The sequence below is a fragment of the Leptodactylus fuscus genome, chromosome 7, assembly GCF_031893055.1.
Source record: "Leptodactylus fuscus isolate aLepFus1 chromosome 7, aLepFus1.hap2, whole genome shotgun sequence".
Classification (NCBI taxonomy): Eukaryota; Metazoa; Chordata; class Amphibia; order Anura; family Leptodactylidae; genus Leptodactylus; species Leptodactylus fuscus.
This window is the reverse complement of record NC_134271.1, coordinates 71,216,585-71,230,559: the sequence shown is the minus strand read 5'-3', so window position 1 is coordinate 71,230,559 and position 13,975 is coordinate 71,216,585. Positions and strand designations below refer to the sequence as shown.

General features: G+C 43.7%; 1 protein-coding gene across 1 annotated transcript in view; it reads left to right on the top strand.

Moving 5' to 3' along the window:
• ITFG1 (integrin alpha FG-GAP repeat containing 1) overlaps positions 1 to 13,975 on the top strand; it is a 137,523-nt gene that overhangs the window by 65,892 nt on the left and 57,656 nt on the right. Inside the window, exon 10 of the mRNA XM_075282112.1 lies at positions 2,321 to 2,484. Coding sequence (XP_075138213.1) covers positions 2,321 to 2,484 — 164 coding nt within the window. The remainder of the gene's footprint in view (positions 1 to 2,320; positions 2,485 to 13,975) is intronic.

Here is a 13,975-nt window from a genome sequence, read left to right as displayed (position 1 = left end):
GAAATCTCATCTACTCGTAATTAGAGATGAGCGAATAGTACTCGATCGAGTAGGTATTCGATCGAATACTACGGTATTCGAAATACTCGTACTCGATCGAGTACCACTCACTATTTGAATGTTAAAGTTCGATGCAGAACCAGCATTGATTGGCCGAATGCTATACAGTCGGCCAATCAACGCTGGTTCTTCTCCTACCTTTAGAAGTCTTCTCCGTGCAGCTTCCCCGCGGCGTCTTCTGGCTCTTCATTCACCCTGCTAGGCATCCGGCCTGGGCAGAGCCGACTGCGCATGTCTGCTTGTAGTGCGGGCATGCGCAGTCAGCTCTGCCCAGGCCCGATGCCTGGCAGAGTGAATGAAGAGCCAGAAGACGCCGCGGGGACGCTGCAAGGAGAAGACTGCACGGAGGATCCAGCCCGACCCTCACTCGTGGACTTGGTAAGTATAATTTGATCGAACGTTGCCTACCCCTGAAACGAGCATTTTCTCCCTACTCCTAAGAGAAGCTTATTGGATCATGAGACTAGGTACACGTAGTCCGGGAGGTCTAAATATTAGATCTGATCTCTCGTTCATTTATTTTTGAAAATATAGGTACTATCTTGTATAATTATTTTTCTTTTCACCAGATTTATTGGAATTTTATAACTAAAACAAATTAAAATAAGTTTCAAAAGCAAAAAAACGGAGTAGTACCGATAAGATCCTTTGGGATTAATAAACATACCTTTTTGGTCTTTATAGCGATCCGTAGCAGTAGTTTTAACAACTTAGCATTATGGGACAGGTAGTTTTAGAAGGTCTCTTTCGAATGAGATAAGTAGGATGTGTGAAGTAGATTCGATTCCTCCTTTTTGGTCCATACAGCGATTCGTAGGTTAAGGAAATCTGCTCGACATGTTGAAGATAGATGGAGGAATGGATAAAGTTACAATGTAACGATGTGTTAGAGTTTTGGGGAAAACAATGCTATAGGTAAGGGATTTATATTTTGTTTTAAATGAATTCCGATATTGATGTTGATGATGGCATTGTGGTCAATTTATATGTCTGATGTTTATACTATCTGAGGTTGTCTATAAAGTTGTTGATTTGTATATAAAAAAAACGGGAAATGTAATTAAGGGGGTGGGATTATAGGTCCGGTGTTTCTTTTAAAAGTGATGGAAGTTACTGAATTGTTTATGCCGTGACGAAGGTGCAATTGCACCGAAACGCGTAGCCTTCTTGTGACCGAAACCCACAGTTTTTAAATGGATATTTAATAAAGCTGGAATATTTTTACTCGACAACCTTGGATGTTTGAATTTTCTTCCTTCTGGTTGGAGCGGATTTTTATACTTTATTGCTACTATATGGTCGGAAGTCCATTCCGGTATCCAGACTCCCAGAGGAAGTTTGAAAAGCAATCGGTGAGCTGAATATACCTATATGGACTATAATAGGGTTCGATATTCGATTCGAGTAGTCGAATATTGAGGGGCTACTCGAAACGAATATCGAACCTCGAACATTTTACTGTTCGCTCATCTCTACTCGTAATGTGTTCGCAATAGAACAGATACCAGAAGTTGAAAGTAAAATATTTTTCCATTTCATTTGAAAAAATTACCTCATTTCGGATTTAATGGCAGCATCTCATCTCAAACTTGGGACAGGACCATGTCTAACATTGTGTAGCATCCCCTCTTGCTGGAGATTTGGGAAAGGAATGTTATCCCATTCTTGTATGATGTCTGATTCTAGCTGTTCAACATTCTAGGTCGTCTTTGCCGTATTTTTCGTTTCATAATGTGCCAAATGTCTGCATGCTGGCCAGTTCAGCACCCAAAGCTATGCCAATGTGATGGATGCAGTGTGTGGTTTACCATTGTTGAAATATGGAAGGTCTTCCCTGAAAGAGACGTCTGGATGGGAGTATATGCTGTTCTAAAACGTCTACATATTGTTCAGTATTGATAGTGCCTTTCAAGATGTGTAACCTTCCCATGCCATAGGCACTAATACAATCCCATACCATCAAAGATGCAGGCTTTTGTACTGTTTGCTGATAATAAGCTGGATGGTCCCTCTCCACTTGAGTCCGCAGGTCACACTGTCTGTTGATTTTTATAAAGAATTTCACATCTAGAATCATCTGACCATAGTCCAGTTTTCCATTTTGCCTCAGTCTATTTTAAATGAGTTTTGAACTAGAGAAGACTGAGGCATATCTGCATCATGTTGGCATGTGGCTTCTTTGTATGTAGGATCCCCATCCATATATGTTGTGAATCTTCTCTGTAGGTCTAACGCTGTTACGTTTTCTTTTACTTTGCAGTGGGTTCCAGTACTGCAAAATTTTACCAATGCAAACACACGTTGGGCTTTTGTACCCCAGGACTCTAAACAATTTCCATCTGTGCCAATCACTCTTCATGTTGGGGATTACAATATGGATGGCTACCCAGACGCCCTTGCCATCCTGAAAAATACATCTGGAAGGTAGGTCCTCCGTTTTGTTTTGTTTTTTCTGCTTTTTTTCCCCTATTCCACTAGTTTTGTAAGTTCTTCTTATTCCTGATGGTCTCCCTTTGTGGACAGTTGTCTGGTTTGGACATGGCCAGTAGCATTTTCTAATGAGTCATCAGGAGACCAGGAACTGGAAGTACTGCAGCCTCAGAAATCAATATTTCCTCTGATATTTCTTATACAGCAGATGAATTTCTTTTCCATCTCACTTGGTGTATTTGTAGTGCATATGTAGTGTATTTTGCATGTCACACTATACCAAATACCAAACTCTGCTCTGGTGTATTGTATTGTGAAATATATGTACAGTATACTGCCTGGGGAAAATGCCCTATGCCATGTAATGCACAATATAGGTATTCTGTGTACGCACATAACGAACAGGGGTTGACAGGGATATGTGGCATTATTCAGTATGACAACAGGCATGATCCCAGCAGAGTCTTACGTTTAGCTTTGGATGTGACTTGAGTATAAAACTTGTTGTAATCGGATCAGCATGTAAAGCATGGGGTTGTCTCCTGCCCAGACTCATTCACCAGACTTCATATTCTACACCAGCCCCTCTGTGTTTTTTTTTATGCTGGAAGGATTTATTTGCGAACACAAGCCTAAAAACTATCCGCCTTGAAGAATTCCCCAGAAGCTGTAATTATTTCTCTCCTCTTCTCCTGGCTGGCACCACCAATCAGGTTTTGCCAGCCAATTGTCTCTACCCCGTAATTATTTCATCAAAATGTCAGAGACAATTTGCGGCGGGAATATAATAAAGCCATTATTGTTTGTTATGCCTGTTACTTCCAACTGCGTTCCGGGGGCTGCGTAAGAACACTCGGGACAAGTGGGTTTTTGGCACCAGAACGGTCAACGCTAAATACAAGAAAAACACATTTCCTGAATTGCTTGGAGAAAATTGTTACCCATGGCACGGAGGTGACTTACAACCACTGATGGAGTCGACTGCGGGATATGGAAAGTAAAACCCACACACACGTAGTCTGAAAAATAAAAAAACTCCATGAAACTTGTTTACCTTCCAGAAAAGCATCGTGGCCGGGCAGGGGCTTCTAATCGCAACAACACAAATAACCGCTTTCCGGCAAGCTTGCTTCCAAGGGTCTGTGCCAGAGCCAATTTATAAAGGAAAAGCCTGAATACATTGTACAAGAGGCTGCGGCCATGCGGTCGGGGAGACACTGCCGTGCTTTAGTTAGGACTTGAAAGTACAATATAAAGAGAGGCCCCAGCTGTGTTTTTCATCTCTGGTCCCCACTGTTCTCCCCTTCACATCTCCGATAGCAGCCAGTCTCGCTTTAGTAGACGGCGATACCGGTGCACAGCCAGCAGAGCATTTAGAAAATGTTACAACAGGATTTCAGGCAGAAAGAAAAGACTTCTTACTGTGCTCAGCTATTTTTTTGTGTTCTTAGAAGTTGCTCTCCTTGAGGACATGCATATATTTCTTAAGACGCCGTCACACAGTCACGTTCTGCTCCAGCGCTAATTGATATTTATTTTCTGCTGGGAGGAAGCAGCAAAACCCAGAATACTGTCATTTTTATCTGCCTGGTGTAAGGGAGCAGACGCTATCAGACGAACGTAGACAAGGATGTTTGGGGTACGGGAAAGGGGAGTCCTGGCTGTGGGGGACAAAAATCAAAGACATTTGACTTGATGTGTGTGTTTTTGACATACTTTGTTTTGTTTTTCTTTCCATACTTCAGTCATTTAATATTTGATGTTCTTAATATATATTGCACCTTTAAAAACATCTGGTGCTTTGTACCCATAATTTATCTTTATAATGTTGAGGTAAAGTTCACTAAACATATTATTCCTCCATGTAATATTATGATCCCCTGGATTGTACCCGACATGCATCTCTTTACTATTTGGGTTTGTGGTGAAATGTACCCATATTAAGTCCTCTTTTATTACACCCACCATTCAACTGAGCAATATTAGGGTCCCAGATGATAGTACCCATCATTTATCTTCATATTATTGGCTTTCAGACAAAATGTACCATTGTAGCGATTGCTAATCTTGTGGGCCCAACTGGATTGTACCCATCATTCCATAATGTTGGGTCCTAGGAGGGTTGTGTATAGAGAGGATCATTCTTCGCAACAATATTGGTATTCCAAGTGAAGTTTGCCTATAATTTGTAGTGTTGGATTGTACCCATCATTCATCTCTATATTGTTGACTCTCAGATGGAATCTACCCAATATTGATGACAAATGTTAGTGTCCCAGGTAGATTGCACCCATCATTTATTTCTAAAATGTTGCAGTTATGGGTGGCTTCTACCCATCATTCTTATCCATATTGTGGACTCTCAGGTGGAATGTACCTACTTACTAATGTTGAGACCCCAGATGATTTGCATCCATCTTTCATCTTTGTCATGTTGGAGTTTGAATGGAATTAAACCTGTCATTCATTCTTACAATATTGGAGATCTGGGTGGATTGTACTTTTCATTCATCTCTATAAATCACCTGCTCTCCTTCCTGTTTTCTAACCACCAAAACAAGGTGTATGTTAGAAAAAAGTTGTCCAAATCATGTTGCTGGTTATATACTTGCATAATCAGCTTTTTGATGCCACCGGGTTAAGTATAAAAAGTAACAGATTAAACCGGAAAATGGAAGACCAAAACTTCACCTCCATAATGTTGGTATTGAATAGTGATTGTAAATGTTGAGACCCCAGGTAAAGCCATTAATCTCTGGAATTTTTGAATTCTTTGTGGATTGATAGTTCATATAATGTTGGTGATCTGCTTACATTGTATCCAAAATTTATTTCTATAAGGTTTAGTTTTTGTGGGTTATTTTCAAGTCCTTGATGGTGGGTCCCAGGTAGATTGCACCTATCATTCATCTCTACAGTGATGGGGTTCTTTATAAAGTTAGGGTCCTAGGTGGATTGAAGCCATCGTTTTTATTATTTTACTAGCCTCTGCCCGCGACCTCCTCTGCGGGTTGTTGGCGTCGATGATCCGCCTATATTCAGCAAATTGCTGCCATCGATGGTTTGCCTGCTCCAGCATTTCGGCAGCTCTCAACTGTCCTGATGCTGAACTTGTTCCTCGCACCGTGCCTGTGACTGTTTCAGCATGTCAGCAGCTGGCTGGGACGCCATATGAGCGTGTTGTTGGTGTTGATGATCCGCCTGCTCCAGCGTTTCAACAGTTGTGAAGCTGGCCTTCAGCTGAACTCGTTCCTCACGCTGTGCCCAAGATTGTTCCGGCATCCCAGCAGCTCACTGGGACACCATATAATGAGCGTGTTGTTGGTGTTGATGATGATCCGCCTGCTCTGGCGTTTCGAAAGCTGTCAAGCTGGCCTGCCGCTGAACTTGTTCCTCACGCTGTGCCCGTGATTATTCTGGCATATCAGCAGCTCACTGGAATGCCAGCTGCGCTTGAGGAGAACTGTGTGACTTCTGGCTGCCTTCATAGTTTACATAGCACCAACATATTCCACAGCTCTTTACAGACTTTGTCAGTCGCTGTCCCATCAGGCTCACAAGCTGAATTCTCTATCAGGATAGAGTAGGGGAGGAAACGGGAGTATCTTGTGGAAACCCATACAAACATGTGGAGAACATATAAACTCCTTGCATAAGTTGTCCGTAGATTCAAACCTAAGACTCCAGCAATAACTACTGAGCCATCAGTACAAGTCTGTACTGTAGGTGTATTGTATCCCACGTTATTCCAATAGATCTGCATTCTATAATTGGTCACATCAGTTCATAGCTGTAGAAAAGAAACCTTGTGCACAATCGATCTGTTACTGATGGCGTCCACAACTGAGCAACAGAAAAGGTGATGTGTAAATACCAGTCAATGTCAACTTCAAAGAATCACCTAATAGAATTGTGTACACTATGCTGCAAATCGCAGAAAGTCTGAACCCATGCTTTATAAGTCCGTAAGCGTATCTCTAAGCACAAAGTCTCTGACAATGATACCTTGTGCAGTCTAATTTTAGAGTCACATTTAATGCAAATAATGACATGTTGCACGAGTATCGGCACCCCACCTCCAGATAACAGTGTTTATGTGACTGCATTTCGTCAGCACCCACTTCCCTGGCAGTGCCGCCATAATTACTCGCAGCTGCCTAATAAGCTATAATTGAAAAGCCTCGGCGATGCGGGAAGTGAGACATTATGGCAGCGTGCAGATGGGCCCGGTTTTCAATAGTCGGGGTATAAAGGAGGCTCAGCTAAGCTGAACATGTGTGGTGGTGGCAGGAAGATCCTGTTCATGAAATATTCATACTTAGATGAAGTTCTTAAATATTCTCTTCTACCTGTGTGACCACCAGTATAAGTATCTTTACATGGCTTGTTGCGGAGTCCTAAAGAGCAAATCATCTTCCCCTCTCTTGTTCATCCTATGGAAGTTTTAATGGTAGCATGGCTGGGTTGCTTGCTTTACCAAGAACCGGTACAACTAAGATACAGATGAATGGGATTGTTGGGAGACACTTCCTGGAACAGATAGCAGCTTTTCCAAGAACAGCCTGAACTAAGAAATGTCTGAATAGAAGTAGAGTTGTGTCCTATGTGATAGCCAACTAAACATTAGCCATCCTTTCCAGGAACAGATAGAAATAGGGAATTGATAAACTGAATTACTGTGTGACAACTGTTCGGGGGATATTGTCACTCCTTAGGGAGAGACCACCATATAGGTGTGTGGAGACTTGTTAAGCCTTTAGCACTCCACTTTGCAAGGAACTATGGGAAGAATATGCAAATCTGCCTTCCATGATGTAATTAGGAAGACAGTTGCTGCCTCAGTATTGCAAACCAATAGAGGGCGCTCACTGGAATGTGCAAGTTTGTCTTAAGACAGGATTCCAGTGAAATAACCCAATAATGGCTGCTCCCTTTAGCCTCATGCCCGACCTTCCAAGAGGCCTTTGTGTGACAACTGTTCATTGTTACAAAACTTTTCCTGGATAGAGAAAAACTAATGTCATCCATTTCTGAGCTTTAATGACAATGCCATATTTATTGCTACCCAACTTTTTCAGGAAAAGATAGAACTGAGCAGAATTGGACAGTTTGTATATAGTGAAAATTTGGATCTAGCCAAGGTTGTGACCGCTCTGAGTAGCAGTGTATGGCACCGCTATTCTATGCCTTGTGTTACTCAGACCTCCGGCGATGTCGTATTAATTGTCTGGTTTAATTAGAAAACCTAGATGAGGTGAACGCTCCGGAGTGAGAGCTTGTAATTGGAAATCCGTGATCACGGCTGGTCCCAGGTCTCCCCCGCTCATCTCCTTCATGGCTCCTCTCCACTGGCTACGTTGTTATATCTGATACTTCAAGTGAAACATTTCCGCAGGAGCCAATTTCAGTGCTTCCTGCTGGGCACCTGAGTCAGATGCAATTGCAGATTATGTTCCCTGCTCTTCAGAGTTTAATCTGTTTGTGTACGTTAGATCTCCCTGTGTTTTATGGCAGTCCTGTAAGCTCCGCATCACCCTCCAAAAGAGAGAAAATCCTTCAGTTACCCTTTTTCTTAGCTGTTTCTTAGTTTACTAAATTCCTGAAGAAGCAGGCTGGCAGTCAGTCACCCAGCTTTCCTAATCTACACAGTGATAGATTGTAAACTGAACGAAACAAACAAGGTAAGTATGACACCTATATATAGTATAAACCAATGAAAGTATATGCCAATTTTATATCAAAAAAGAAGTATTTATTAAATATCAACAATTATATGGACATACATGAAAAAAGAGAAATCGCAAGTACAGAGTACAAAAATTGAAGAATAGGGTACCAGATGTACTAGGTCCCCAATGGTTACTGCACAACATATGGAAGTGTAACACAATGCAGAGTAGCAATGTACACAAATAATCAAAGGGTCAATACCTGTATACATACAGGATGACTATAGTATATAAAGGATAACCTTAAATGAGTGTATTAGGAATCTCCCATAAAAAAACAGAACCATGCTCCTAGATAGGTCATATAGAACAAATAAATATCCATAATGGAATGAGAGTAAAACGGAACAACTGGCTCAAGGCTTACCCATGTAAATGGCGTAGTGCAGAACAACCCGGGGACCAGTCCCTATGCTTCAATGTCCCAACGCGTTTCGGCGCAAAGGCCTTCGTACAATTTTTGTACTCTGTACTTGCGATTTCTCTTTTTTCATGTATGTCCATATAATTGTTGATATTTAATAAAGACTAGAGATGAGCGAACAGTGTTCTATCGAACACATGTTCGATCGGATATCAGGGTGTTCGCCATGTTCGAATCGAATCGAACACCACGTGGTAAAGTGCGCCAAAATTCGATTCCCCTCCCACCTTCCCTGGCGCCTTTTTTGCACCAATAACAGCGCAGGGGAGGTGGGACAGGAACTACGACACCGGGGGCATTGAAAAAAATTGGAAAAAGTCATTGGCTGCCGAAATCAGGTGACCTCCATTTTAGACGAATAGTGGATTTCAAATCCGGGTCATATGAGAATGTGAACTTTGTGACTATGAGACAGGGATAGCTGTACAGGCAGGGATAGCTAGGGATAACCTTTATTTAGGGGGGAATGTTATTAAAAATAACTTTTTGGGGCTCTATCGGGTGTGTAATTGTGATTTTTGTGAGATAAACTTTTTCCCATAGGGATGCATTGGCCAGCGCTGATTGGCCGAATTCCGTACTCTGGCCAATCAGTGCTGGCCAATGCATTCTATTAGCTTGATGAAGCAGAGTGTGCACAAGGGTTCAAGCGCACCCTCGGCTCTGATGTAGCAGAGCCGAGGCTGCACAAGGGTTCAAGCGCACCCTCAGCTCTGATGTAGGAGAGCCGAGGGTGCACTTGAACCCTTGTGCACCCTCAGCTCTGCTACATCAGAGCCGAGGGTGCGCTTGAACCCTTGTGCACACTCTGTTTCATCAAGCTAATAGAATGCATTGGCCAGCGCTGATTGGCCAATGTATTCTATTAGCCTGATGAAGTAGAGCTGAATGTGTGTGCTAAGCACACACATTCAGCTCTACTTCATCGGGCTAATAGAATGCATTGGCCAGCGCTGATTGGCCAGAGTACGGAACTCGACCAATCAGCGCTGGCTCTGCTGGAGGAGGCGGAGTCTAAGATCGCTCCACACCAGTCTCCATTCAGGTCCGACCTTAGACTCCGCCTCCTCCGGCAGAGCCAGCGCTGATTGGCCGAAGGCTGGCCAATGCATTCCTATGCGAATGCAGACTTAGCAGTGCTGAGTCAGTTTTGCTCAACTACACATCTGATGCACACTCGGCACTGCTACATCAGATGTAGCAATCTGATGTAGCAGAGCCGAGGGTGCACTAGAACCCCTGTGCAAACTCAGTTCACGCTAATAGAATGCATTGGCCAGCGCTGATTGGCCAATGCATTCTATTAGCCCGATGAAGTAGAGCTGAATGTGTGTGCTAAGCACACTCATTCAGCACTGCTTCATCACGCCAATACAATGCATTAGCCAGTGCTGATTGGCCAGAGTACGGAATTCGGCCAATCAGCGCTGGCCAATGCATTCTATTAGCCCGATGAAGTAGAGCTGAATGTGTGTGCTAAGCACACTCATTCAGCACTGCTTCATCACGCCAATACAATGCATTAGCCAGTGCTGATTGGCCAGAGTACGGAATTCGGCCAATCAGCGCTGGCCAATGCATTCTATTAGCCCGATGAAGTAGAGCTGAATGTGTGTGCTAAGCACACACATTCAGCACTGCTTCATCACGCCAATACAATGCATTAGCCAGTGCTGATTGGCCAGAGTACGGAATTCGGCCAATCAGCGCTGGCTCTGCTGGAGGAGGCGGAGTCTAAGGTCGGACCTGAATGGAGACTGGTGTGGAGCGATCTTAGACTCCGCCTCCTCCAGCAGAGCCAGCGCTGATTGGCCGAATTCCGTACTCTGGCCAATCAGCACTGGCTAATGCATTGTATTGGCGTGATGAAGCAGTGCTGAATGTGTGTGCTTAGCACACACATTCAGCTCTACTTCATCGGGCTAATAGAATGCATTGGCCAGCGCTGATTGGCCGAATTCCGTACTCTGGCCAATCAGCACTGGCTAATGCATTGTATTGGCGTGATGAAGCAGTGCTGAATGTGTGTGCTTAGCACACACATTCAGCTCTACTTCATCGGGCTAATAGAATGCATTGGCCAGCGCTGATTGGCCGAATTCCGTACTCTGGCCAATCAGCACTGGCTAATGCATTGTATTGGCGTGATGAAGCAGTGCTGAATGTGTGTGCTTAGCACACACATTCAGCTCTACTTCATCGGGCTAATAGAATGCATTGGCCAGCGCTGATTGGCCAGAGTACGGAATTCGGCCAATCAGCGCTGGCTCTGCTGGAGGAGGCGGAGTCTAAGATCGCTCCACACCAGTCTCCATTCAGGTCCGACCTTAGACTCCGCCTCCTCCAGCAGAGCCAGCGCTGATTGGCCGAATTCCGTACTCTGGCCAATCAGCACTGGCTAATGCATTGTATTGGCGTGATGAAGCAGTGCTGAATGTGTGTGCTTAGCACACACATTCAGCTCTACTTCATCGGGCTAATAGAATGCATTGGCCAGCGCTGATTGGCCGAATTCCGTACTCTGGCCAATCAGCACTGGCTAATGCATTGTATTGGCGTGATGAAGCAGTGCTGAATGAGTGTGCTTAGCACACACATTCAGCTCTACTTCATCGGGCTAATAGAATGCATTGGCCAATCAGCGCTGGCCAATGCATTCTATTAGCGTGAACTGAGTTTGCACAGGGGTTCTAGTGCACCCTCGGCTCTGCTACATCAGATTGCTACATCTGATGTAGCAGTGCCGAGTGTGCATCAGATGTGTAGTTGAGCAAAACTGACTCAGCACTGCTAAGTCTGCATTCGCATAGGAATGCATTGGCCAGCCTTCGGCCAATCAGCGCTGGCTCTGCCGGAGGAGGCGGAGTCTAAGGTCGGACCTGAATGGAGACTGGTGTGGAGCTATCTTAGACTCCGCCTCCTCCAGCAGAGCCAGCGCTGATTGGTCGAGTTCCGTACTCTGGCCAATCAGCACTGGCCAATGCATTTCTATGGGGAAAAGTTAGCTTGCGAAAATCGCAAACTGACAGGGATTTCCATGAAATAAAGTGACTTTTATGCCCCCAGACATGCTTCCCCTGCTGTCCCAGTGTCATTCCAGGGTGTTGGTATCATTTCCTGGGGTGTCATAGTGGACTTGGTGACCCTCCAGACACGAATTTGGGTTTCCCCCTTAACGAGTTTATGTTCCCCATAGACTATAATGGGGTTCGAAACCCATTCGAACACTCGAACAGTGAGCGGCTGTTCGAATCGAATTTCGAACCTCGAACATTTTAGTGTTCGCTCATCTCTAATAAAGACTTCTTTTTTGATATAAAATTGGCATATACTTTCATTGGTTTATACTATATATAGGTGTCATACTTACCTTGTTTGTTTCGTTCAGTTTAGTATCTATTATGGTAAGGACATAATGTGGATAGGGCTATATGGTTTTACCAGGGGCATTTGTGCATTGCACTTAGGCCTATATCTGGTTTTGTATTTATTGTGTTCGGTCTTTACAGTGATAGATTGGCATAAGCATACAAGAACTTGCCATTCGGGGTTCTGGGAAGACTGGGTGACAGCTCCTTTGTAATAACTGTAATTCCAGCTATATCGGTCTTGCCTATCTTTTCCAGAAACAAATCTTACTTGTAACAATTTGCGCCCATTATCATTCTCCAAAGAAAATGAACAATAGAAAAGAAAAGCCAACAGTGGGCATGGCTATATTTCTATAAATTACTGTTAGGCTGGGTTCACACTACCGCCGCTGTCCTCCCTGGGGCTGCCGTCCTATATCATGGGGAAACTAAACAGGGGACCGCTTGCTGGCGGTCAGCTTTAAAACTCTTTCGTTTCAATGGATTTTTAAAGATGACCACCGGTGTTCGTATGCAGCCTCTTCGCCTGGAAACCTTTTTTTTTTTTTTTTTTTGCACAGACAAGTGACGGGGAAAATGTTTGTGATTTCATCGCTTTTCTAATGCATTTTCTTCAACACCCCATATAACGAAGGCAAAAACGCTTTGTATTTCAAGAAGGCATTTGTAATCGAAACGCAGTGGGTTTTTCCACCATGTCTGAATCAGATTAAACAAATCTAATTCATTTTGCTGGTACTTTAAAACGCAGTGTTATTTCTGCTGAGTTTCCGCAACATGTGGCCTTAGCTTATAAGAGCATTTCCCTCTACTCAAGGTGGTCTCTCCACTGCAGAAAACTGATCAGAAGCCTCTCAGGAGGAATTACTGTATCTGATCTTGGGAATTCGGTGATAAGGCGGTCAATATCTATTTGTAATTGAAGAAGCTTTGGCGTCCGATTCCCTGCAGCTCTCTCGGCTCAACCTCTCTCTCTATTGATTTATCTGCTTATAAGATGCAATTATGTCTCCAGTACGGTGTCATTACTTCTTGTTATCTCCCCTGGAGATGCCCCATGAATTAACCCTTCTTTGCTCTCACTTTGGGATCGGTGATGGCTCAATTTGTCAGGTGTTGCCAGGATGTAAAGTACATGAACATTTGCAGATCTGAGGGAACACAATATACTACTGAACTAGTTAGGGAAAGGACTTCGCAAGTTTTTGCTGCAACTTTGTTAAATAAGAAACAATGTTACACAGCTGAAGGGTTGTTACATTGTATCAAACTGGACAGTCTTTTGTAAGCTAAACACACCAGCAGCAGAAATCTCTCTCCTTTATTAATAGTTTGTTGCAAGTAAAACGTACCAGTGTTTAGTCCTGAATTATTACCTAGACAAGTGGTTCCTAAATTATGGTCTGAGATCCCCTGAGGTTTATGTGAAGACTGCTGAGGAGTTGTGAGCCATCAGTGGACATTAGGGCTGTGCTACGCTGGGTTGCGGTCCCAGTATGGCGGGTGATAAAGTTCAGCCACCATATTTGTAGCAGTGCACTGCACAGCCTTCAGTGGTGGGCCGGGAAGGTGAGTAAAGATAAGAAATACTTATACTAATCTTTCCTGGCCTTCTGGCAAAGTTAGGCTGCTTTCACTCGGAGTAACACTCCGCTCATTCTGACACGTAAACACGTGTCAGAGTGAGCGCTGTAAAACAGAATCCCATTGACTTCAATGGGTGCCGTCTTACGCGCGCTACACATTGAAATCAATGGGAGGCTTTCAAACCCATTGATTTCAATGTGTAGAGCGCGTAAGACGGCACCCATTGAAGTCAATGGGATTCTGTTTCACAGCGCTCACTCTGACAGGTGTTTACATGTCAGAATGAGCGGAGCGTTACTTCGAGTGAAAGCAGCCTTACGGCGTCGTCTTCAGGCCTCTTGTGACATTATACGCCCAGGGTCACTGACATTAGT